This window comes from Anolis carolinensis, chromosome 4 (assembly GCF_035594765.1).
Source record: "Anolis carolinensis isolate JA03-04 chromosome 4, rAnoCar3.1.pri, whole genome shotgun sequence".
NCBI classification, from domain to species: domain Eukaryota; kingdom Metazoa; phylum Chordata; class Lepidosauria; order Squamata; family Dactyloidae; genus Anolis; species Anolis carolinensis.
In genome coordinates this window covers 183,415,645-183,439,651 of record NC_085844.1, presented here as the reverse complement: position 1 = coordinate 183,439,651, position 24,007 = coordinate 183,415,645, and the positions used below count along the sequence as shown (strand labels likewise).

At 36.8% G+C, this 24,007-nt stretch overlaps 1 protein-coding gene across 6 annotated transcripts in view; it reads left to right on the top strand.

The window, feature by feature from the left end:
* The window catches only part of mast2 (microtubule associated serine/threonine kinase 2), a 199,709-nt gene that overhangs the window by 21,777 nt on the left and 153,925 nt on the right, over nt 1–24,007 (top strand). The window contains exon 1 of one of the 6 annotated variants that reach the window (XM_062978354.1): nt 13,161–15,323. The exons of the other annotated variants lie outside the window; for them this stretch is intronic. Coding sequence (XP_062834424.1) covers nt 15,285–15,323 — 39 coding nt within the window. The 5' untranslated portion in view covers nt 13,161–15,284. Of the gene's footprint in view, nt 1–13,160; nt 15,324–24,007 lie in introns of those variants that run through there. 6 annotated transcript variants of the gene reach the window in all.

Sequence of the window (24,007 nt, the reverse complement as noted above, 5' to 3'; positions counted from 1 at the left end):
TTTGGCACACAGACCGTGCTTTCTTTCTGACAGCAGTGCTATTGTGAGTGTAAAGTGAGAAACTGCTGGAGAGTGCTTGGCAAGCAAGATTCTTATTTTTTTGTCTTGGAAATAGTTTATAAAGAATTATTCTGAATGTACATTCAGTGGGATGAAAGATGTGTTCTCATAGCATGAATATTTTATGGACCGGCTTATAGCTTGCTCTTTTTATTTTGCTGTTTTAATTTTTTTTTCTGTTGATGTGCTGTTGATCAGTTACAAAATATGTATTGCAGCCCTGCAGTTCTACCTACATAAGTGAAGTTCATTATTCTTTTGCTGTTGTAAAACTATTTGAAAACCCAGTGATAGAACAAAACAGAAGTTTGAAATAAAACCCTAAAGTGACAGTATGGTCTCTGTGGTTTCAAATCATACCTCTTCTTTTTATTCCATGACATCTACTGTATATCTATGCAGAAGTTGGTTCCACTAAATTCAGATTTGAAGGCTGTTACATCTCTCCAGGATGGTCCTGTAATCCCTAACCTTGGTCTTCTATCTTTCACCTTGCCCTTTTACCCTTAAGATCCCTGGATTTGGTACTTTGCCCTCAATACTTTGATGTATTGATTGTTGACTTCAATGGGTTAAAGCATGATATTTTATCTTGTGAATTATTAAATCAAATCAGTACACAATAATAGACACTTTCTCCTGTCAGACACTTTCCCCGAATTCTCTTCGTTTTTCTCCTCTAGCAACTCTATTTCTGACTTGCTCCTAACTATTTTACAGATGATCCTGTAGGTTATATCTCTTCCTTCATAAACGCCCTATGGCATTAGATGCTGCTCCTATCCAGTCATGTCCCAGCTTCTGGTTTTACGAAGGGGAATTTACTACTTCTTTACTTTCTGTCTTCCTCTAGCTATGGATCTCAACTATGATCATTTATCATCTTTCTTCTAGAAGTGACAACCTTTCTTTTGTGTTTATGAAAGAGAAGGCAAGGATCTGACAATCTAGAGTTGATACATGTGCCTGATACTTGGGTTTTTTTTTAGTACAGTACTTTGGTTTTTAGTATCAGTAAGTTATTTTTAGGAACTTACACTGTTGATACCTGCTATTGTCTTTACTTTAAGTCTCTCTTGTGACCCTTTTAATCTAGTATCCATTTTTCATGGCTTCATTACCATATAGTATTTTTTTAGCTTTAGCCTTTATTGAAAGTGCCTTCAACATGGCTCTTAATATCATGTCACTACAGGTTTCTCCTATGTGTAGCCTACTGACTGTCTTTGGGTCACTGATGTTCTTATTTGGATGAAAGTTAATAATTCTTCTCTTGCTTCTTCTCTTTAGTCCATCTTAAACAGTAATTGTGGGTTGAGATTAAAAGGGTTGTTTGGTCCTCCATTTCCTGCCTATCCTATGGTCAGAACTGAATGAATTTATTCTGAGGAGTCTTCTTTCCATGTGTTGAGAACTCTTTACCCATTCAGAAAGTAGTGTGAGAAGGAAGGCGGCCTTCACTTCCATGATGACATAGCAGTTTCTCATTAGCATTCAGCTTTTTACAAAATTAGCCATTACTGTGTTTAGCAAGCACGAGACTGTCTTCAATAAATTATTCTATTTAAATGATCTAATTATGATGTGCTAGTACTTTCTGTACTTCCAAAGTTTTAAAAGGGTCAACAAATAATTCCCTCTATTTAAATATTAAAGTTTTAAATTAAATATTAAAGTGTTTTAACTCTCTGGAACAAAGAGTATAAATATGGAAATCTTGTCAATTTGAGATAAACCTAAAAGGGAACACAGACTTACATTAAAGAAATTCAGACAATAAGTGGGGATGCAAATTAAGGTTTTGAGAAGCATATTGCTAATAGAATCAAGAGGAATAATAAAAAAACCCTTCAAATATATCACAATGGAAAGCCAGCCAAAGAGGCTATTGGACCATTGAGCGACAATAAATAGAAAGTTCTGAAGGGAGAATAAGAATATCTGTGCTTTGTGTGATATTTTTCAGGGGGAGAAGGGAATGAAGAGCTAAAGGCGCTCTGAATCACTTCTGAGGTTGAGATAGAGTGGGGTAAAAATTCAGTAAATAAATAAATGTAAATAGTAGTTGCAAGAGCGGAAACTTTATACCTTATTGACAATTTTCAGATGAGAAAATCACTGCATTTATGTGAATTCTTTGAAAATTCAAAAACCAAATTGCTGATGCTCTAACTAAAATATAACGTGTTCTCAAGATCCTCCTTTGCACAAGCAGAATAGAAGATAGCTAAAGTACAACCAATTTTGAAACTAGGGTGGGCTGAGGAGATTAGTTATATTAAAGCTTGTTTTAATTGCTAGAAAGATTTTTTAAAATTATGAAACATGAATAGCAAGGTCCATTGAGGATAATATTTGCTGATCACACAACATTATTTAGAGCATGAAAACAAAAAGGGATTATATGGAGACCTAAAGGAATCTCTCAGATTCTGAGATTGAGTATTAAAGTGGGAAATTGTATTTAATATACCGTATATACTCGAATATAAGCCGACCCGAATATAAGCCAAGGCACCTAATTTTATCACAAAAAACTGGGATAACTTATTGACTCGAGTATAAGCCGAGGGTGGAAAATGCAGTAGTTACAGGTAAATTTCAAAATAAAAATAGATGCCAATAAAATTTCATTAATCGAGGCATCAGTAGGTTAAATGTTTTTGAATATTTACCATATTTCAAAGAAAAGCAATAAACTAGCTCTATAAGTGGAAAAGTAGGGGCAACAAAAACAATATGGTATCAACAACAACAACAACAACAATAATAATAATAATAATAATAAAAACTTCATTCGGATCCCACCCTATCTCCCCATGGGGACTCAGGCCGGCTTTCAACATAGTAACAGGCAAACATTCAATGCTTATATAACAATGCAGAGCTAGATATAGATCTATAATTATAGATACTAATTTCACATATGCATTTCCTCCTGAAACATTTGCAAATCCCTCTGTGTGTGTGTGTGCGCGCGTGCGCGCACTTCCCCTACAATATTTGCAAGCCCTATATATATATATATATATATATATATATAAAAGAGTAATGGCATCAGGGCAGCGGACAAAACAACAAAACTAAAGGCCCCCCCAACCTCGAAATTTGACAACACAACCCATCATTCACGCCTCTAGGTTGATACAACAAAAAGAAAAGAAAAATAAAGTCCTAATTAGAGAGAGAGGAATAATTGCTTTTATCCAATTGCTGCCAGTTAGAAGGCTAAGCTCCTCCAACTTGGTCTCCTAGCAACCCAATAAAAAATAATAAAAAACACTAAAAAATGGATACAATAAAATACTATAATAACAGAAAATAACTAAAAATAATACAATAAAATAATAAAATATAATAAATAAAAATATAACTTACAATAAAATTAATTTTAAAAATGCAAATAACGTCAAATAAAAATTACACAACAATTTTTAACCAATACCACCACCACTTTGCCACAGCAACGCGTGGCCGGGCACAGCTAGTTCACTATACAGTACTACACAGGGACATAGACCCCCTCTACCCTCACCACTTTCACACTACACAAACAACCAAATGCATACTAAACATAAAGACAACCATACAACAGACATTCAATACCACCACTACCTCAACAAGTTCTCACCAACACCACCAGACAACGCCACAGCAACGCGTGGCTGGGCACAGCTAGTATATATATATATTCCTATCTATCTAGACATGTCTGTATATATTTGTGTGTTCATTTCCCCCCTGTAATATTTCCAAGCTCTATATATAGGTAGGTAAGAATATATTCATATCTATCCAGACATCTCTCTTTATATAGATATTTGCAAAGACTTGCAAACATATGAGGATAAATTCATATATAAAAATAATGTATATGTATGCCTATAGATACACAGGTACATGGATCTATATGTATAAAGGATTTGCAAATACCTGCAAACATATGAGGGGAAATTCATATATAAAATTAATGTATAAACAGAAGGTTGGACTAGGCAAGCTTTTGATCTGATCCAGCAGGATTCTTCTTACATGTTTATGAAACACTTGACACACCACTTAACACAGCAGTCCTGTACACTGTTAGCTGAGATTGTGTCCCACTGAAGTTTCTAAACTTTTGAGTAGACATGATATAATCTGATATATATTGTTTTGCATTTGTCTTGTTGTTACACATTGACCATGAAGTATCAGCACTTATAGCTAGCCCTTAAGATGGATGACAGCAAGAAATGGACAGTACTCTGCCAGCTTTGTGATCATCTTTGTATTACTTTTAAATCACATAAATATTTATATTACTTTTAGCTGACGTAAGTACTCTCTATGTCACTAAAACATTAACAAGAAGCTTTACGTGTAAAGAGCAATGAACTGAAGAGGGCTTCAGAAGATGATCTCAGGATCTGGGGACCTTTCCATGAGAGGAGATGATCTTTAGTGTAGCCTAGCCCCAAAGTGCTTAGTACAGTAAGGTCTCACTTATCCAACATAAACGGGCTGGCAGAATGTTGGATAAGTGAATATGTTGGATAATAAGGAGGCATTAAGGAAAAGCCTATTAAACATCAAATGGGAACCAACACTCTGAGGGCAGAGGACAGCTAATGACTGAACAAAGGATGCCCCCAGGCAAGAGACAAAACCTTTCCAATGCTAATTAGGGTGATTAACTGAAACATTAATGCTGGCTTCCCAGTGACAAAGGACTCTTGCCACACCCTGGACTCTCCACAGATATATATTCTTTCCTTTCCTTACTTAGTTTATCCATACCTCACAACCTCTGAGGATGCCTGCCATAGATGTAGGCAAAACGTCAGGAGAGAATACTTCTGGAACATGGCCACACAGCCCGAAAGATATACAACAACCCAAACAGCAAATTAGGTTATGATTTTACAAATTAAGTACCAAAACATCATGTTATACAACAAATTTGACAGAAAAGGTTGTTCAGTACGCAGTAATGCTATGTAGTAATTACTGTATTTATGAATTTAGCACCAAAATATCATGATGTATTGAAAACATTGACTACAAAAATGCGTTGGATAATCCAGAACATTGGATAAGCGAGACTCTACTGCACTTGTGATGGGTCTGGAAACTGTCTAGAATGATGCTGTTGGATATTATGAAGCTCTAGCATAATGTAACCCTCTAGTCTTATATTACAAGTTTTATGGCCCTTTTTTGACCAGTTGAAGTTTCTAGACCATTTCATGAAGCATCTCCATCCACATAGGATGTATCTGCACTGTAGAATTAATCCAGTTTGATTCTAATTTAACAGTCATTGTCCAATGCTACAGTGCAGATACATCCTATGTGGATGGAGATGCTTCATTTGAAAAAAATAAATAAAAACAAATTCCTTTAAAATTCACTTTTTATTGCTTTCAGAATTTAAAAATTGGACAGCGAATAAAAACCATGTTAATATGAACTGCAGCATGAGGTGCATATTGGCAGCTTGTAATGAGCTGGAGGGCACAGTTCATTTGCATAAATTATTAAGGTAATTGGGAAAGTTACTGCATGCTGGGATTTGCCACAAATCCCTTATTGCCAGCAGGATCATTAAGACAGCTAAGGTGATGGAATCCTTGTAGAACTAAGGCCCAGACTTCTAAATTAAGTCAAATCTGAAATTTTACAATTTTAAATGATATATGTTGCATTTTTGAAGCTTGTCTGCAACTTGGGAATCATACATGTTAACAATTTTAAATATATTTTATGTTAAATAAATATTTTTGGGGTTAAGGGCTGCTGCTGTACTGTTAGAATGTGTATGTTCCCTTTTAAAAAGTAAGGAACAATAAGTACAGGATACAGCTGTATCATATTATAACCAGATTTTTTTTAAAAAACGTGAACATCTAGATTGTTGAAATACATATCCCTTCCATATTCATGTATACTCAAGTTCCAGTTTCCTGTTGGAAGGAGTGGGTGGTATGATTTTTGCCGATCTCCCTTTCAAGCTAATATTACCATGGTGTTTAGGGTGTGTGTATTTCAGTGGATATATAAGAGGATGCAGGAGAAAGGAGGAATGAGTCATATCATCCTTGTTTCCCAGAGCAAGCAAAACTGCACTGACCACAAGTCTGATTTATATATATATATATATATATGTATGTATGTATGTATGTATGTATGTTCCATACTGTATCAAAATATCTCATGGCAGTATAGTTTCAGTATAGTACAGTTTCAAATTTTATAACAGTAAAAGACAATTTCTACAGTTAACAAATGTGTCAAACCATATGACAATTTTAAAAGTTAAGTAAAAGACCATGTACAGATATTTTCCTTCGTGCTTGAATAAAACCATCATTAATGCCATTAAGGCCTCCACAAGGAAAAATGATTTTGTAATCAGTGTGTTGAAGCAGCATCAACTCTTTCCAACCGCTTTCCAAAATCTGTTGCTTTTTCCAGCATACTTTATTACTTGGGCAGGCATACATAGGGAGAAGTGCTCCTTTAAGCATCAAGTACCAAGCTGTTATTAAAGGTTTTAACTATTATTACCATTGCCTTGAATTCAGACTGAAGAACAGTGCTTCAAGGTTGGTTTTTACATGATTTCTTTTTGAGGTTTTAGTTAGCATTCTGGATGTAATCCTTTCAAGATTTTCTTGCAACATTTCAAATTCATACTGAGGAAAAACCAGACTGCATTTATGTGATTTATTACTTTGCTTTTCAGTACCAGATACATTCAATTAGCATTTTACAATCTGGGCGAAAACATTATCTAATTGGCTTTTGGTTAGGATGGTGCTGATTTCTAGGTCAGTGTAAAACAAATGAGCACTTAAATTGGCGAAGAGCAGCTGTTTCAGAGCCCTATTCCACATTGTCTAGCTTTAAGAATAAATATGTCACATTTTAACTTATGATAGCCTTGATAATTGAGCTTTACCTTGTTATATGTACTGACTTATAGTGCCTTGTCAGTGAAACAGACCATTCCATCATGATTGCAGAAATATCCATAAATATTGATTTTTCCCCAGACTGTTTGAATGTAAGAAAGATATTAGTAGGAATTGATAAAACATTTAAAGGTAGAATGTTTTAACATTAATTTTCTTGTAGGTTTAACATATCTTCAAAATATGAGTTCTAATGTGAATAATCAACAATGTCCTGATGAGAGTTAGTCTTAGTTTTGTAGTGTTTTTATTCCCCTTAACAGCTAGAAACAGGATATTCAGGCTTCTCCGACTACATTAGAGAAGGAATCGTATGGACTGAATGCTGCTTATTTTAATCACTATGTTTTTGTTACCTGCCATTTTTATTACCTTCACATGACTTCTCCTGTGCATATAATTTTACTATCAAATAATCTACTTTTGAAAGAGAACAAATGATCCTTTTATTATTGACTTTTGGCTTTTTTCAGACGCCTACATTTTAAAGCATCTTACAAAATGCTTTCTGCAATCTTTATTTGTTATATTAAAATTTAAAAAATGTGGGATGCTACCAATTTCTTCTCCTTTTACTTTATACTCATTCTAATATCTATAGTTTTTTGCATCCATAACTATATTTAACCATCCATGGTTTGTTTTTCTGCAGTAATACACGCAATCTTTGCTTTTATGTAAAAAAGCCACTTGAAATTGTTGGTCCGTTTACTAATTAGGCCGCAAATATTCTATATTAAACCAGTCAGTTATCTAGACTTGTTATCCTTCAGATGTTTTAGACTAGCAACCAAGGCCAGTGCTTAGGAATAGATGAACTGTGATCTCAAACATTTAGAGATTAACAAGTTGGAGAAGGCTGAATTCAGGTAAGAAGAGAATAGTTAGAGAACAGAGTTGTTGTCTTTTAGACATCATGGTAAACCATTGTCATTATACAACTAGAATACAAAGAATAGTCTCACACTCTTTGGACTGAGACAAGCCACTTTTCAACCATGGAGTATGAAGATGTCTTAAGATTAGCTAGTTAAGATTAGCCAAAGTTTGGCAGTTAAAAATAACAGTAAACTGCAAGTACAGTAGAGTCTCACTTATCCAACACTCTCTTATCCAACATTCTGATTTTCCAACGCATTTTTGTAGTCAATGTTTTTAGTACATCATGATATTTTGGTGCTAAATTCATAAATACAGTAATTACTACATAGCATTACTGCGTATTGAACTACTTTTTCTGTCAAATTTGTTGTATAACATGATGTTTTGGTGCTTAATTTGTAAAATCATAACCTAATTTGATGTTTAATAGGCTTTTCCTTAATGCCTCCTTATTATCCAACATATTCACTTACCCTACATTCTGCTGGCCTGTTTATGTTGGATAAGTGAGACTCTACTGTAATAAAGTGAAGATGAAAGTTTGTGATCTCTTGTTTGCAGTGAAGCAGGAGACAGTTCTTGAGACTGCAGATTTTTGTGATTTGTTCTTGTCACTGTAAACCATGAGTTTGCTATCACATCCAAACATGGTCTTCATATGTCTTTCTAACCCTTCAGAGGTTTGCTTGTAAGTGAACCAAACATACTGTTAGGAATACTAAGCTACATACCTCACCAATTAAGTGTGTGTTGGGATAGAATTTGGGAATCATGTACTGCTAAATGAATGTCCCTCTTACATTAGCAAAACTTATCTAACCTATGTAGTCCCCAGACAAAGAGTAAAAACAAAGGAAACAACCCCAAGAAAATTGCAGCCACATCAGGAACACTGCAACTCCCACGAAGCATGAAAAAACATATCAGCTATTTCCAATGTGTCATTCTGGCATGGAAGCAGTTAATTTATGCATAATGTTAGAGAATGGCTGCTATGACAACATCTTTCCTTCTCTCCATTACACAGAGCCACTGTTATATACCAGGTCAGCATCAAGACCTCAGAAAACTAGGTCCCATCTTATCTGGAGGAATTGGATATTTGATATTTCCAGTTGGTGTCTACATTCCCAATCATATATGGTGAGGAGCAGAAATATTGTGGAAAAAATCCTTGCCTTTCCAATAGAAATAGTTTTGCAGGAGATCCCAGGTTTGAGCCTTAGTTGTGGCCTTCCAAGAGACAAGACTGCTAATAGTTTTCGAAAGCCTAACTGGAGTGCTCTTTAGTTTGATCCCACCTACTGGCTTCCATTGGCACTAATTCTTTTGGCCCATCTTTTTTCTAGTTATTCTCACAATTCCTTCAATTGACTATCTCATTTTCTACAGCAGCAGGAGCTGCTCTATTAGTGAACTTTAGTTGGTCTATCCTTTCACACTCATTGGAATCTGAATCCTGGTGGGGGGAAAATGGAAACTCCATTCCCATTCATTGTCCTTATTAATCTGGCTGAATTGAGAGCCTAGGTTGGGAAAAAAGGATCCATGGTCAGAAAGTTATGTGACAAGGGTGTATGGCTTTTAAAAGAAATAAACTAGGGGGACTTAACTCTGAGGTTTTGACTTCCAGCAAACGTAAAATTTTTGGGCTATAATTGATAAGTTTTACTATTACAGCACCTATAACTTTTTCTAGATGTGGCAATACAGATGCTCCTTGAGAAATGCAATGCTTTGTGCTCAAGAAAGGAGCCTGTGGCTTCACAAACAGACAGGGACTTCCTGGATCACAAGTGGAGTTCCTTTACTATGGCAAAAGGAGTTCAATTTTAGTGCCCTTTATTTCTTTCCCCACATGACCAAAATGTGGGAGTTGTTTCTGCCAGCATGAGATCCCATAATAGAAGAAGAGAATTAACTTCTAAGACAAAATGTAGGTGTGCAGCTGCAACATTTTCACTTGTCTTAAAAAACTTTGCCTAATGAAACATCCAGTAGAGTTTTTAAAGCTTGTTTCATGTGTGCCAAACATTTTGATTAGCCAATAAAGATACTATTCCTTGGTGGATTTTTCTTTTGTTCTGGTGCATGGCTAATATGACTACCTCTGAATATATTAAGAGGGTTTGCCAGATTTTACACATAACCTGAGACTTTGAAAGTTTTAGCAAATCCCATAGGTCTATCTCCATGCTTGAGTATGTTTCTACTGATTTACACGAATGCTGATAATGGGGCTTACAAAGTTGTGGAAGGCTGTCTGGAATAAGTACGTTGATATTACTACTGGTCTTGCTGTTCTCTTGTCTGTAGAGTGCTGAGCATGTGGATGGTCTTGTACTGATCTGCTGCAAGAAAGCTGCTTGTAGAGAGTGAAGGAGAAAGAGAATAACAAACAATTGTCAACAGCTTTGGCTAAAGTATGTTTTAGTCAGAATTATGGGGAAAGGTTGAGCCAGATGAATCATTTTCTCAGATAGTATTGTGAATAGTATTGCAGTTTCAGCAGTAGCTTTGCCATATACTAAAAGCCTTATGAACCATTTTGGGAGAACTCGACGGTAATGGAAGCTTGAATCATCAAATGACTCATCTATAAAATAGATAATATCAATATAGTCATTATCTTGCAGCAATACCGCTATTATCCTTTTTTGGTCTACCAAAAATGTCCCCATCTTGAAATATTTTTATTCGGTGTTGAAAATATGATGGAATCTTCATTGTTCAGGACAAAGAGAAATGGATTTCAGTTTTTTTTTTCTTCTATAAGGAATCCTACTTTCATAATTTCCTTTTACTTGGTTTTCAATGAATATGTAGTAGCAAAGTTAAAGTTATCATAAATATCTCTGTGTTGAAGATGTATCAGAGCAACAGAGGATAAGATTCCAACTACAGTGGTGTTCACACAATATAATGAGGTTCATACTGCTTATGTTTATTATTGAAAGAATAATACAGATGAATTTTTTATTAAAGTGTATACATGACTTCTAGCTTTCTTTAGTCTTGAACATGATGCATAATAACAATGAAATCTTGAAATTCACAAAAAATCCTGGCTTGGAAGCAAGAGCAGAATTCTGTTTTCTCTTCTGCTATATCTTTGTATCTTCCACAAGATACTCACATATTATTTGTTCATGTTTAGAGCTGAGATTTACTAAAATTGGATGGGTATCTTTATTAGCAAAAGTTCCTTACATTGGGCTCAAGGAATCTCTTGGATTATTTTGATGATTTTAAGTCCCAGTTCATTCATATATACATGCATGTTGCTTTTCAATAATTTCAAGTATTTAATGTCACATGGTACATTCTTTTTAATCATTAAGGCTTTTGTTGTGACTGCGCCTTGGGGACTATGGATGATGGTGGTGGGATCAGGAGAGGAAGGAAAAACCCTCGCGAGGAGGGCTCATTGGAGGAGTTGCGCAGGAAAAGGATTAGAGAGCTTAATGGGGAATCTTCTGAGGAAGATTCAGATGGGGAGTTTGGGGAAGAAATGGATGCTGGTGAACAGGTGGTGGCTGAGGAAGTGGGCACTGAATGGGCACGGCCACCGGAGATGTCTGGGGAATCGGGGCCTATGGATACTACTGAACCTTGGGTATCTTCAGGAGCAGATCCCATTTGGGCTGCTTGGAGAAGGGAAGATGGATCTTTAAGTGTGCATGGGGTTGAGTGTGGGCAGGATGATTGGAACTCTGACGAGCAATTAGGCACGCCTGATCCACGAGCCCTAGCTGTGTGGAGTTCTGACTCTGAGTAAGATCCGGGACACCTGCTGTTTGGGTGTGGGTGTTTGGACACCCAAGAGGAAGGGGAATAAATTGGGAATGTTTGGTCACTTCACTTTGCGTGTGGCAAGGTGTTGCTGAAGCGCCATTGGGATTTCTGTTCGTTCAAGACTGGACTGGGACTTTGCTTCTGATCTGCTGTTACCTTCATTGCCTTGGCTCTTTGTGCCATTTCGTGGACCTGGTTTTGATGACTGCACCCTTTTGGACCCTGGCCTGGAACTCGACCTTGCTTCTGCCTTCGCCCTTTGATTGATGTCTACCCACGGCTCTTGACTACTGGCCTGTCCTCCTGACCCTGCTGCTGTCTCCTGCCCTGACCCTGGATCAACCTGACGACGCCTCTTCGCCTTTTCTTAGGAGCTCCTGGCATTATCTGCATCCTTGAAGCAGTTTGCTGCGGTTCCAGTTTATTTGTCCTCAGACCAGTTTGGTGATTCTTTTGAGAACTGTCTCTTTAAATCCACAGAGCCGGCTGTTTGCAACAGAAAGGGCTTGGACCCACAGTGCCTTTTGCACCGGCTCAAAGTTTGTTTTCCTTAGCTTTGTTTTCCTGTTTGGAGTTCCGGATTTAAGCTACTAATTGTAGCTCTTGGAAGGTTTTTGGAAGGTTCCAAGTCCTTGTTTGTTTTGTCTATTTTTATAAGCCAACTCAATTTGTTTTAGAAGCTGAATTGAAGCCCCTTTTTAGTTTTATCTGAATATTTGCGTGGATAATCCGGTTGGCTTGTTAAAACATACTTTTGATATATATTTTTGTTTGGACTGCTTTTAAACACTGATAGTTAAGTGTTTAAAGCTATCTTCTGTGTTTATGTTTACTTTTTGGCCTATCTCCTGAATAAACTCTGTTTTGTTCGTTAATTAGCGTCTGACTCTTGACAGCTTTTGTTAACAAAGATTGGAATCTTTTGGGAACTGAATTTATAAGATGCTAGGGATCAGGTGTTTTAGTTTGATAAAAGTAAGTGTGCTTGTTTTAGCCATTCAAAGACATAGCCATGTTTAATCTGTTTCATTCTTAAAAGATAAAAGAAATCCCATAACACCTTTGAGACTTACCGAAAACAAGGAAATTCTAGCATAAACTTTTATTGGCTCCAGTGCACATCATCAGATTTATGACATGAATGATAATTTCAGCTACATTATACAAAAAATTCCTTAATTGGTACAGTAGTTTGTTTTCATTACTATGTCTTATTTCTTCAGACATCATTGGGTATTGCTGCTACTGCTAATGCTATTAATATTAATAGTAGCTATGGCAGATATATCACAGAGTGGAAAAATTAGCGTTTGAAGCATAAGTGAACCATAAGGAAAAAAGTTAAGTTCACCTTTTAGGCAACTCAGAAAGTTACACTACATTGTTTCCTTTAAAGCATTGAAATTGTCCAGGTTTGGATGATAATTGATTTCCTCTCTTAAAAATAATCAGATCACATTATGATTTGTTTTACATATGATTTTTTAAAATTGAAAATTAATATTGGATGTATGTGAATATTCAAGGATTCCTAAACAGGCTGCAGAAAATAGCAGAAATGGAGACAGATGAGAAATCATGCTGATTTCTGAAAGCAATCATGTGTTGCCAGGAGGCAATACTTTGAAATAAGGTTATACATAACTTTCTGCATTTTGTGTTCTTTTAAACTGTGAAACACGCATTGTGTTTATATAGGGCAAATCTTACTGTGGTTGTTCCTCTTTGTTTCTTTGGGGATAATGATGCTGTTTCTTTAAAATCAGAGGTCTGGCAGAGATGTTTTCTGTAGTGCTCTCCTTCTGCATTGTATGATGGTTTATGCAAATAAGCTGCCTGATCAGTCTGCTTGCAGTTAGTTCTTCTGTTGGGTGGCTCACAAAGAATCCGTAGATCTAATTTAGCATTCAGTTGTTTAAAACGGCAGATGGAAGGAGATGCTGGCGAATTGAGGGTTTGTTAGGAATCCTCTCCCCAAGCCTATAGTGGTTACATGGCATATCAGAATGATGCTATTGAATGAAACTAAGCCGTATTTGTTTTTCTGTCACTTTATAATGGAATAGTTAGCTTGTGTGACTTCATGTCATTTAGCACAGACACTAGCTGAAATATGTAAATCATCTTATCACCTTTAAGTACTAGCTAAAAATATCTGATTGAAATACTCTTTGATGACAGCCGTGTTTAAATGAAATGATGCTTTTTGAAGAATTAGTAGCAGGAGGCTCATGCTTCTCATCTTCTTGCTACTATATTTTTAAATGGTGTAATAATTTAATGAAATAGTTTAATAAGCATTGGATTTATGTTTGCTATTTGATTCTTTCTGTTAAATGCCACATTGAGGCATGGAGAAAAGAAAGTCGTCTTTTTTTGTGGCATGATTCAATCAGAAGGTGGATTGTGCTGCTTTGTAAGATTACAAAGATTTTTTTAACTGGTTTATCTCACAATATTTCTTTGTCTAAAAGTTTGCTTCTTGTGGGCCTTGTACAGTGATGATGCTCTGTGGAATTCTTATTCACTTTGTATTTTGGCTTGTTTTTTATTTTATTCAAATATTTTTTCTTCAGATTTACTTAACTGTTGTTTCTGTAAGTATACTTTCATTGTATTTTAAAATGGGATTTGTAATTACTGTGTAGCAATACTTTAGAAATACTGTACTGTGAAGATAGTCTTTGGGAAGTAATGGTGTGGGTGGTGGGTGTGGGTGTGGGTGGGATAATACAGAGTGGGAGTGGATCTGTAGAAATATGCATGCCACTTAACCGTGAGATATCAAATAGAAGGGTTTCTTTGGGACAGTTCTGTCAGTGATAAATAGCTCTGACAACGATTGGATTGTTACGTATTCAGAACACCAGACATGTGTTTCAGTCCCTTAGTGTATAAAAGGAGTAGTTAATTCTCAGCATAGAACTAAAAGAAAAATCATGACAACTATATTCAGGGAAGGAGCTCAGCATACTTGAGACAGCAGAAACAAAAGAATATGCTACTGTATCTGAAGACTCTGACATCTGCTTTGTCTGCTCAAAGGATAAAGAAATTTTGCATGTTGAACATAATGACATCTTTTTATAGATGTTGGATTTTATATTTGTTTGAACTACTGGAGGACTTTTAAAATAAGTGGCTTGTGACATTGCATTGTCAAGGAAGTCAGTTTTGTGTTTTGGAAGGTTATTGCAAGATCCATGCAGCTGTTCTAATTTACTGAGCTTGTGTGGCAGATCAATTTGACCTGAGAAAGGAGGAAATATGAATTGATTGCTTATGACATTTTGTTTACACTTGCATTTCTAGGTGTTTAACTTGTACACAAATGTGTGTGTGAATGAAAACATCTGTATTCTGAAACCAGGATTTCTATTTGTCATGGCTACTTGAATATGTTGTGACAATGTCAATAAGGAAGCACTTTAAAATATATAACTGATCACAGGCACTGACAGCTTGTTCTTCATGATAGAGGCAGACAATTTTTGTTATTTGCAAAGAAGAGAAAGGGGAGGAATAATACAAGTGAGATACAGAAGAACACTGGAAGATTTTGGTAACATAGAGTAGCCAAGAACTGGAAATATGGATGATTCAAGCATCCTGCGAAGGAGGGGTTTACAGGTAAGAAACAAATTTAATTAGCAATGCCCTGCTGAGATGACTTTAGAATATTGTGAAGATGATAGAATTGTTTTTCTGGTTTTAAATAGGTTTGAATTTAACATGGTTCAAGAAATTCTATTACAGGATTTTAAAAGCATATTTCAAGTTGCATCATATGTCTTTTATTGCATCCTATCAAAAAACAGTGTCTGATTTCCAAAATAAAAAATAAAACCACACATTTGGTCTATGGTATACAGTTCGTGAATGTTGAGCTAAACAGTTTATATTTTTATATATTAGTGGTGTAGTATCACAACTTTCAGAAATGTTTTATAAAATTGTTATGGCAGTACTTTAAAATTATAATGTGCAAAAAGTGGAATCATGTTTAGTTCACTAGTAGCTATTTCTTATGTTGATGAAAGAAGGCTGATTTAATTGATAACAGATTGACAATCTGAGTTTATAGAGTTAGCCACCTAAATTGTAGTAAAATTGTGCTCCCTCTTAACATGTAATTCTAACAGAAGAAATATTTGAGCAGGATAGCTGAATTATGAACACTGTTAACAATTATAAAGAAACCTGACAAAATACAAGGCAGGATAAAATCCTGTAAATAATGACGTGGAATAGTAAAATATTATATTGATAGATTTTTCCAGAAATATTAATATTTTTTAAATAAAATAAAGTAGGTCAAATAATAGCTTTAATGATTATTGTACTTTAAATTCAGATACATTTGAAAACAAATGTGTTATTCATATAGTGGAGAATTCTCCTAAATGATGTTACTCTGTTTAATGCAAGAAGTTCACACTTTACACAGAAAAAATACTACAGAAACAGCAAACTGAGTACTTGTACTTATGCTTAAAAGCCCCTCATACTACTTGTCCTTTCAAATGGCCTACTTGGGGCAACAGTATAAGCTTAATTATGGTTATTTCATTAACTTTATTTATTTGTTTGAGGAGTGTTAAATTAATTATTCCTCTACATAAAGACCAAAGAGAGCTACCTAATACACACTTAAAATCTTTTTGTTAGCATGTAATGTGAATCAGGACAGGCCTGACCTGAAGATTTAAATTAGACTGAGATTGAAAACAAACTCTCCTAACTGGTTAACTCAATACCAAGGTTTATTTAAAACATTTTTACTAATATTTCATGGAATATAAAAATACATGGTTTATATTCTGCATAATATTTCTAGGAAAAAATATTGAAAGGTTGGATGTTTAAACACCATTTATTTTCATTATCAAAATTTATTAGTCATTCCCAATTTAGGGCATTTTTGTTGATGCAGTTGAATTGGATTAAACTTTTCTGTTAATGGAAGTCCATCAATAGGATGCTCTATTGCAACAACAAAAGAAATTGCTTAAGGAAATGCACAAGAAAGGAATATTAAATGAAAATGGCTTTTCCCACTCTTATTTTCTGGCAGGGGCCTTCACTGGATTACAATCTTTTCTGAAACTATAAGGATTCTTTTTGTTTGCTGTTTTATCTCATTATAGTTGATTATTTAGTTGACATACATTTTAGGTAATTTATACTCTAAATGTTTAGGAATGTTTAGGATAGTTGCTGGATAATAAAATGCTATTTCGGTTAAATAGATTCAGTTCTAGTTCCTCATAAGCAGTTCTGGGTGAACTGGTACGTATATATGTCTTCCATTCTTTATAGGTAAACGATTGGGGTCATTTTGTGGAATTGTATGCTTAATTGTATGTGGAATTGTATACCCCATAGCCTTTTGTTCCCTAGTTTGAATTCCTACTTTTTAAAATAATTAAGACTACTTTGACAACGATAAAGGCAATTTGGGCCTTGCTCAGGTAGAAAAGCTGGATATAAATAAGGATTTATTATTATTTATTATAATTTTGATATATACACTGGGCTAGGAGTAAGCGCCATTGAATGCGGTGTGGTTGCTTCAAAAGAGGATCGCAGTAGATGGCTTTATTTTACATTCGTTCGTACAACAGTTTAAACTAACTAGAGTTTTCGGATATATTGGGATTTGACCATTGCTTGAAAGGACATGGTGTAAATACGCCTTTACTAGTCAGGAAGAATATTCAACTCTGAAAATAGTTTTTTTAAAAACCACATTGAAATGGGGAAATGTGATTTTTTACTTTATTCGGGGTGTGTGTAGTAGAGTTGATTTGCTCTTCTATGGCATCTAATAGATAAATTGTTTGTTTGTTTTTTAAAACTAATTTTTCCTGCCTTGAATAAGGTAGAGTGCTTTCTGGTTGAGAAGAGCACCTTTATAATGAATTATATGCCCCATGTCATTGAACCCTACTTTGTATGAACATTAACCTTCATACTTAGCTGACAAATAATTGACAAAGTGCTCTTTTAAAGTGGTTTTCTCCTATAACCTTGAAATATAAATATTATTTGGCTTGTTATTTGATTTTATTATGTACTAGCTTTGCCCTGCCACGCGTTGCTGTGGCTTATGGGAATCATTTGTTTGTCAGGTAGAATAGCAGTGAATGGCCTTGCAGCCACAAAGCCTGGCTGTTTTCTGGAGTAGCTGGAGTAGCACCCTCAATCAAAGAGCTGCTTTGAAGCCTGGCTTCTTCCTTAGTAGGGGAATCCTTGTTTGGCCAACTTGAACTGCACTGAATAGTCTTGCAGCCTCAAAGCCTGGCTGCTTTCTACATAGGGCATCCTTGCTAGGCCAGGTTGAATGGGACGGAGTAGCCTCGTGGCTTCAGAGCTTGGAGGTTTTCTATCCAGGGGAAATCTTGGTTGGCCAGGTTGAATAGCACTGATTAGCCGTGCTGCTTGCAAGCCTGGCCGCTTTCTACCTTGCGGAATGCTGCAATTAGCCACCTTGATTAGCATTTAATGGCCTTGCAGCTTCAAAGCCGGTTTGCTGCCTGCCTGAGAGAATCTGTTATGGTTGAGCCTTCTGGCTCCGATACTAGGAGACGAGGTCGTAAGACTCCTCGAGAGTCAGACTCTTTTGAGGAGCGTGAAAGGAAACGGCTCCGGGACTTATTTGCAGAACCAACTGACGAAGACTCCTTTGAGGGTTTTACCGAGGGAATGGAGGAAGAGGTGGTTAGCTCAGAGGAGGATGACATGGAATGGACTCGTGTGAGGGAGGATTTGGGTGTCACTGGCAATGATAGCATGGGAGGCGACTGGCGGGTTGCAGGATCGGACCCGTGGACGGGCTGGAGGGATGGAACGGGATCCACAGCTGGGGATGCTGTGGGGCGTAGTCAAAGGTGTTTCAGTTCTGATGAGGATGATGATGAGGAGGCACCTGGAATTAGGATAGCAGCTGACAGCGATGAGGAGTTATGAACTGGCATAAAATGGGGTCTAGAATCAATGGCTAATTGCGTTGGGCAAGGTAATCTGGACGAACGCTTGGGCTCTTGTTGGGGAACTTCCTGAAGACGGGTGTGATTCGTTTGCTGGATACGTAAGTTACCAAGGACACTGGGCATAGACGGCGGGAGGAACTGTGTGGGCTTTTTCTGTGCAACTTGTGTTTAATCTTGATAGCTTGGACCTCCGTCGTCTTTTTGACGGACATTATTGCCAACTCTGGATTGACGCTGGACTGACTGACTGACTACGACTCTGGACTAACCCTTCTGTGGCTATCGGTGGAACTTGTGGAACCTTAGACGTCTGCGTTTGGCTTTCGACCTCGGACCGGATTGGGACCCCGCTGACCGTCGTTACCCTGATTGATGTGCCTGGACCTGGTTTTCGCCGTTGCACGGAGGAGCAACAGCACGAGTTACTTCTGTAGCTCTTGAGTAGCAGAGGGGAATCTGCTGCTGGGTTTTGTGTTCATTTTGACCTTTTGTTAACCAGTTTTTGTTTGTTTAATTGCCAGGCTGAAGTAAGCACCTTTGATTTAATCCGGATTAAACTTCTGTTTAATCCGGTTTATTCTTTTGAACTGTTTAAACTCAAACGAAGTTATTTTTGTTACTTTTCACACTGAAGACAAGTGTTTGCCTAGTCCTGTGTTTCCTACGGGCAATTTTTAGTTCTGTAACCTCAATAAACTGTGTTGTACTCTATTTGGAGCGTTCTGTCTTTGACAGAATCCTTTGTTGGGAAGTGTTAGCTGGCCCTGATTGTTTTCTTTCTCGAATGCCCAATTTCCCTGCTTTCAGAGTGTTGCTCTTTACTGTCCTGGTTTTAGAGATTATATTGTTCTGTTTTATTGTACCACAGTAATTATTTCATATTACAGTAGAGTCTCACTTATACAACGTTTGCTTATCCAGTGTTCTGGATTATCCAACGCAGTCGACCTTTTAGTAGTCATTGTGTTTGTAGTCAATGTTTTCAATACATTGTGATGTTTTAGTGCTAAATTCGTAAATACAGTAATTACTATATAGCATTACTGCGCATTGAACTACTTTTTCTGTCAAATTTGTTGTATAACATGATGTTTTGGTGCTCCATTTGTAAAATCATAACGTGATTTGACGTTTAATAGACTTTTCCTTAATCCCTTCATATTATCCAACATACTCGCTTATCCAACGTTCTGCCGGGGTGTTTATGTTGGATAAGTGAGACTCTACTGTATATTTATAATCTTATTTTATCTGCTTAGAACTGGATTATATGAGGCTCCTTCTACACAGCTGTATAAAGTGCACACTGAAGTGGATTATATGGCAGTGTGGACTCAAGATAATCCAGTTAAAAGCATATAATATAAGATTATAAATGGGTAATATAGCTATGTGGAAGGGCCTTGAGTCTACACTGCCATATAATCCAGTTCAAATCAGATAACCTATATTTTATAGGCAGTGTGGAAGAGGCCTGATTGAAGAGGCCCTTGGCTCCATTAAATGGCTGAGTGGGTTGCTAGGAGACAAAGTGGGCGGAGCTTACCCTTCTAACCGGCAGTAATGGGAAAAAAGCAGTTATTCCTCTCCCTCTAATTAGGACTTTATTTTTCTTGTTTTTTTGATGTAAAAACACAGACCAGATGACTATGTCTTTGGTGGCCAAATGTGGTGTTATTTGCTCCAGTAGTTTTGTTGTTAAAGTTAAGGGAAAAACGGTCAGAACATTTATATATATATAGACTAGCTGAGCCCGGCCACACGTTGCTGTGGCGAAGTATGGTGGTATGGGAAATAAAGTATTGAAGAATTGGGGGTAGTTAAGGTAAAGGGTCAAAGTTTTCCCCTGACATTAAGTCCAGTCGTGTCTTACTCATCTCCATTTCTAAGCCGAAGAGCCGGCGTTGTCCGTAGACTCCTCCAAGGTCATGTGGGATGACTACATGGAGCGGCGTTACCTTCCCACCGGAGCAGTACCTATTGATGCATGTTTTCGAACTTCTGGGTTGACAGAAGCTGGGGCTAACAGTGGGGGCTCTCTCCGCTCCCCCAATTCAAACCTGTGGCCTTTCGGTCCAGAAGTTCAGCAGCTCAGCACTTTAACACGCTGCGCCATCAGGGGATATTATTTCCTAAAGGTTGTGAATATACAATATTTCTGATTGATTTTGTTTGTTTGTTGGAGGCAAGTATGAATGCTGCAATTAGGAAAAATGATTAGGATATAATGGCCTTGCAGCTTTAAAGCCTGGCTGTTTCCTCCCTGAGTGATTTTTTTGTGTTGAGGTGTTAGCTGGCCCTGATTGTTTCCTGTCTGGAATTCCCTTGTTTTCAGAGTGGTGTTGTTTGCGATATTTTATGTTCTTCTACTGTCTGTGGCCCTGAGAAAACAGAGGATCTGCCAGACTTTGATGATGGAAATACTTTGTTGGGAGGTGTTAGCTGGCCCTGATTGTTTCCTGTGTGGAATTCCCCTTTTTATTTACTGTCCTGGTTTTAGAGATTATATTGTTCTGCATTATTCTATCCCAGTAATTATTTCATATTAAAGAAGAATCTCACTTATCCAACATTCGCTTATACAATGTTCTGGATTATCCAACGCAGTCTGCCTTTTCATAATCAATGTTTTTGTAGTCAGTGTTTTAAATTCATTGTGATATTTTAGTGGTAAATTTGTAAATACAGTACAGTAGAGTCTCACTTATCCAACATAAACGGGCCGGCAGAACGTTGGATAAGCGAATATGTTGGATAATGAGGAATTAAGGATAACCCTATTAAACATCAAATTAAGTTATGATTTTACAAATTAAGCACCAAAACATCATGTTAGACAACAAATTTGTCAGAAAAAGTAGTTCAGTACACAGTAATGCTATATAGTAATTACTGTATTTGTGAATTTAGCACCAAAATATCACGATATATTGAAAGCATTGACTACAAAAATGCGTTGGATAATCCAGAACGTTGGATAAGCGAGTGTTGGATAAGTGAGACTCTACTATTAATACTACATAGCATTACTGCGCATGGAATTACTTTTTCTGTCAAATTTGTTGTATAATATGATGTTTTGGTGCTTAATTTGCATAACGATTACCTAATTTGATGTTTAATTGGCTTTTCCTGAATCCCTTCTTATTATCCAACATATTCACTTATCCTGCCGGCCTGGATAAGTGAGACTCTACTGTATATTGATAATCTTAAATTATCTGCTTAGAACTGGATTATATGAGGCCCCTTCTTCACAGCTGTATAAAATGCACACTGAAGTGGATTACATGGCAGTGTGGAGTCAAGATAATCCAGTGCAAAGCAGATAATATAAGATTATAAATGGGTTATATAGCTGTGTGGAAGGGCCTTGAGTCTACACTGCCATATAATCCAGTGCAAATTAGATAATCTGTGGAAGAAGCCTAAGTGAAGCCTAAGTCTGCCTGTCCCCTAACTGAAACCTGGCTGTCCCTTGGTTGCTAGGCAACCAAGTGGGCAGAGATTAGCCCTCTAAACTGGCAGCAATTGAATAAAAAAAATTATTGCTCTCCCTCTAATTAGGACTTTATTTTTCTTTTCTTTTTGTTGTATCAACCTTGAGGCGTGGATGATGGGTTGTGTTGTCAAATTTTGAGGTTGGGGGGGCCTGTACTTTTGTTGTTTTGTGAATTGCCGTGATGCCATCACTCTTTTATATATATAGATTTGTTACCATGTGAGGTAAGGCTAAATAACTCTAAAGGCATCAGATCCTGTCTGATTTTGGAATTTAAGCATAACCAGGCCGGGAAGATTGCCAGCTAATAATAGTGCTGTGTACTATATTTCATCGCCAGAACCATTTCTGAGTACTCCTTGTTAAGAAAGCCTATGAAATTCATAGGAGTGCCTTAAGTCAGCAGGCAGCTTGAAGGCCCACACACGTGAGAATGATGTAAAACAGTGCAATTTTTGGGCTTAACTGCCAAAACACACCTGATTTCTTCCCTTATTGTTATGATTTATTGTTAATAAATATTCAAATATCAATTCTTGTTTAATTTTGATGCTTCAAAAACTACATATGTCAACTTGGATCAAAGACTATACCATTTAGTCTTTGATACTCAGTTCCATATGTTACTGATTTAACTTTCTTCAGGTGAAAAACTTGGAGCTACCTATTACCGCCTGCATTTAAATAGCCTTTAATGTAATTATTTAGAGGTTCTTGAAAGAGCCACATGATTGCATGTTTTTTCTACTCTTTCTGCAAACTTTACTTCTATTTCTTGACATTGTGCTGTAATGCTTACTCTCTAAATCACAAACCATGTGAGTTTCTGATAATTAGGCAAATGTAGTGACATCAGCCTGTCATGATATTTTTAACCCACTAATGCCAGGGTTTGAAAAAGCCAGTTGCTTGGTTATCTGGGTTGAGATTTGCATATGAGTCAGTGGCATAGATACATTGAAAGTGGAGAAGTACATGTTTTTGGTGGTGAAGGCATGAAAAAGAAGAATCAATTAGTTGCAGCTGCACTGAGAGAAAGAGGAGATTATGGACCACATGATTATACATGCCAAGGTTGGCATCACAGGATCATGTAGTCATGGAGTTGAAAGCCAACTCATTGGCCATCAACTTCCTACTCAATGCAGGATCCTCAGCTAAAATATCCCTATGCAGATAGCTGTCCAGCTTCTTTTTGAAGACATTCAGAGAATGAGACCACACCAGCTTTTTACGCAATAGCTTTTTAGGCCAAAACATCCGGAGACCCACAGGTTGAGAACCACTGCCTTAGACTCATCATAGATTGGAAACAACTTGATGGCACGCAACAGGTTTTGTTATTTCCTCTTCTTCATTCACTCAGTTGTTTCCGACTCAGTTCGTGACCTCATGGACCAGTCCATGCCAGAGCTCCTTGTCGGCCGTCGCCGCCCCCAGTTCCCTCAAGGTCAAGCCAGTCACTTCACGGATACCATCCATCCATCTTGTCCTTGGTTGGCCTCTCTTCCTTTTTCCTTCCATTTTCCCCAGCATCATGATCTTTTCCAAGCTTTCCTGTCTTCTCAGGATGTGGCCAAAATACTTCATCTTTGCCTCTAATATCCTTCCCTCCAGTGAGCAGCCGGGCATTATTTCCTGGAGTATGGACTGATTGGATCTTCTTCTGGTCCAAGGCACTCTCAGGATTTTCCTCCAACACCACAGTTAGTTCTTAATTCATATTTATTGGTTTCTTTTTTTAACAAAATCAGACTTTCAGAACCATCTGTCAGTATTTTGCTAATGTTGAAAAAATCATGCATCCCTCTTTCTTTTAA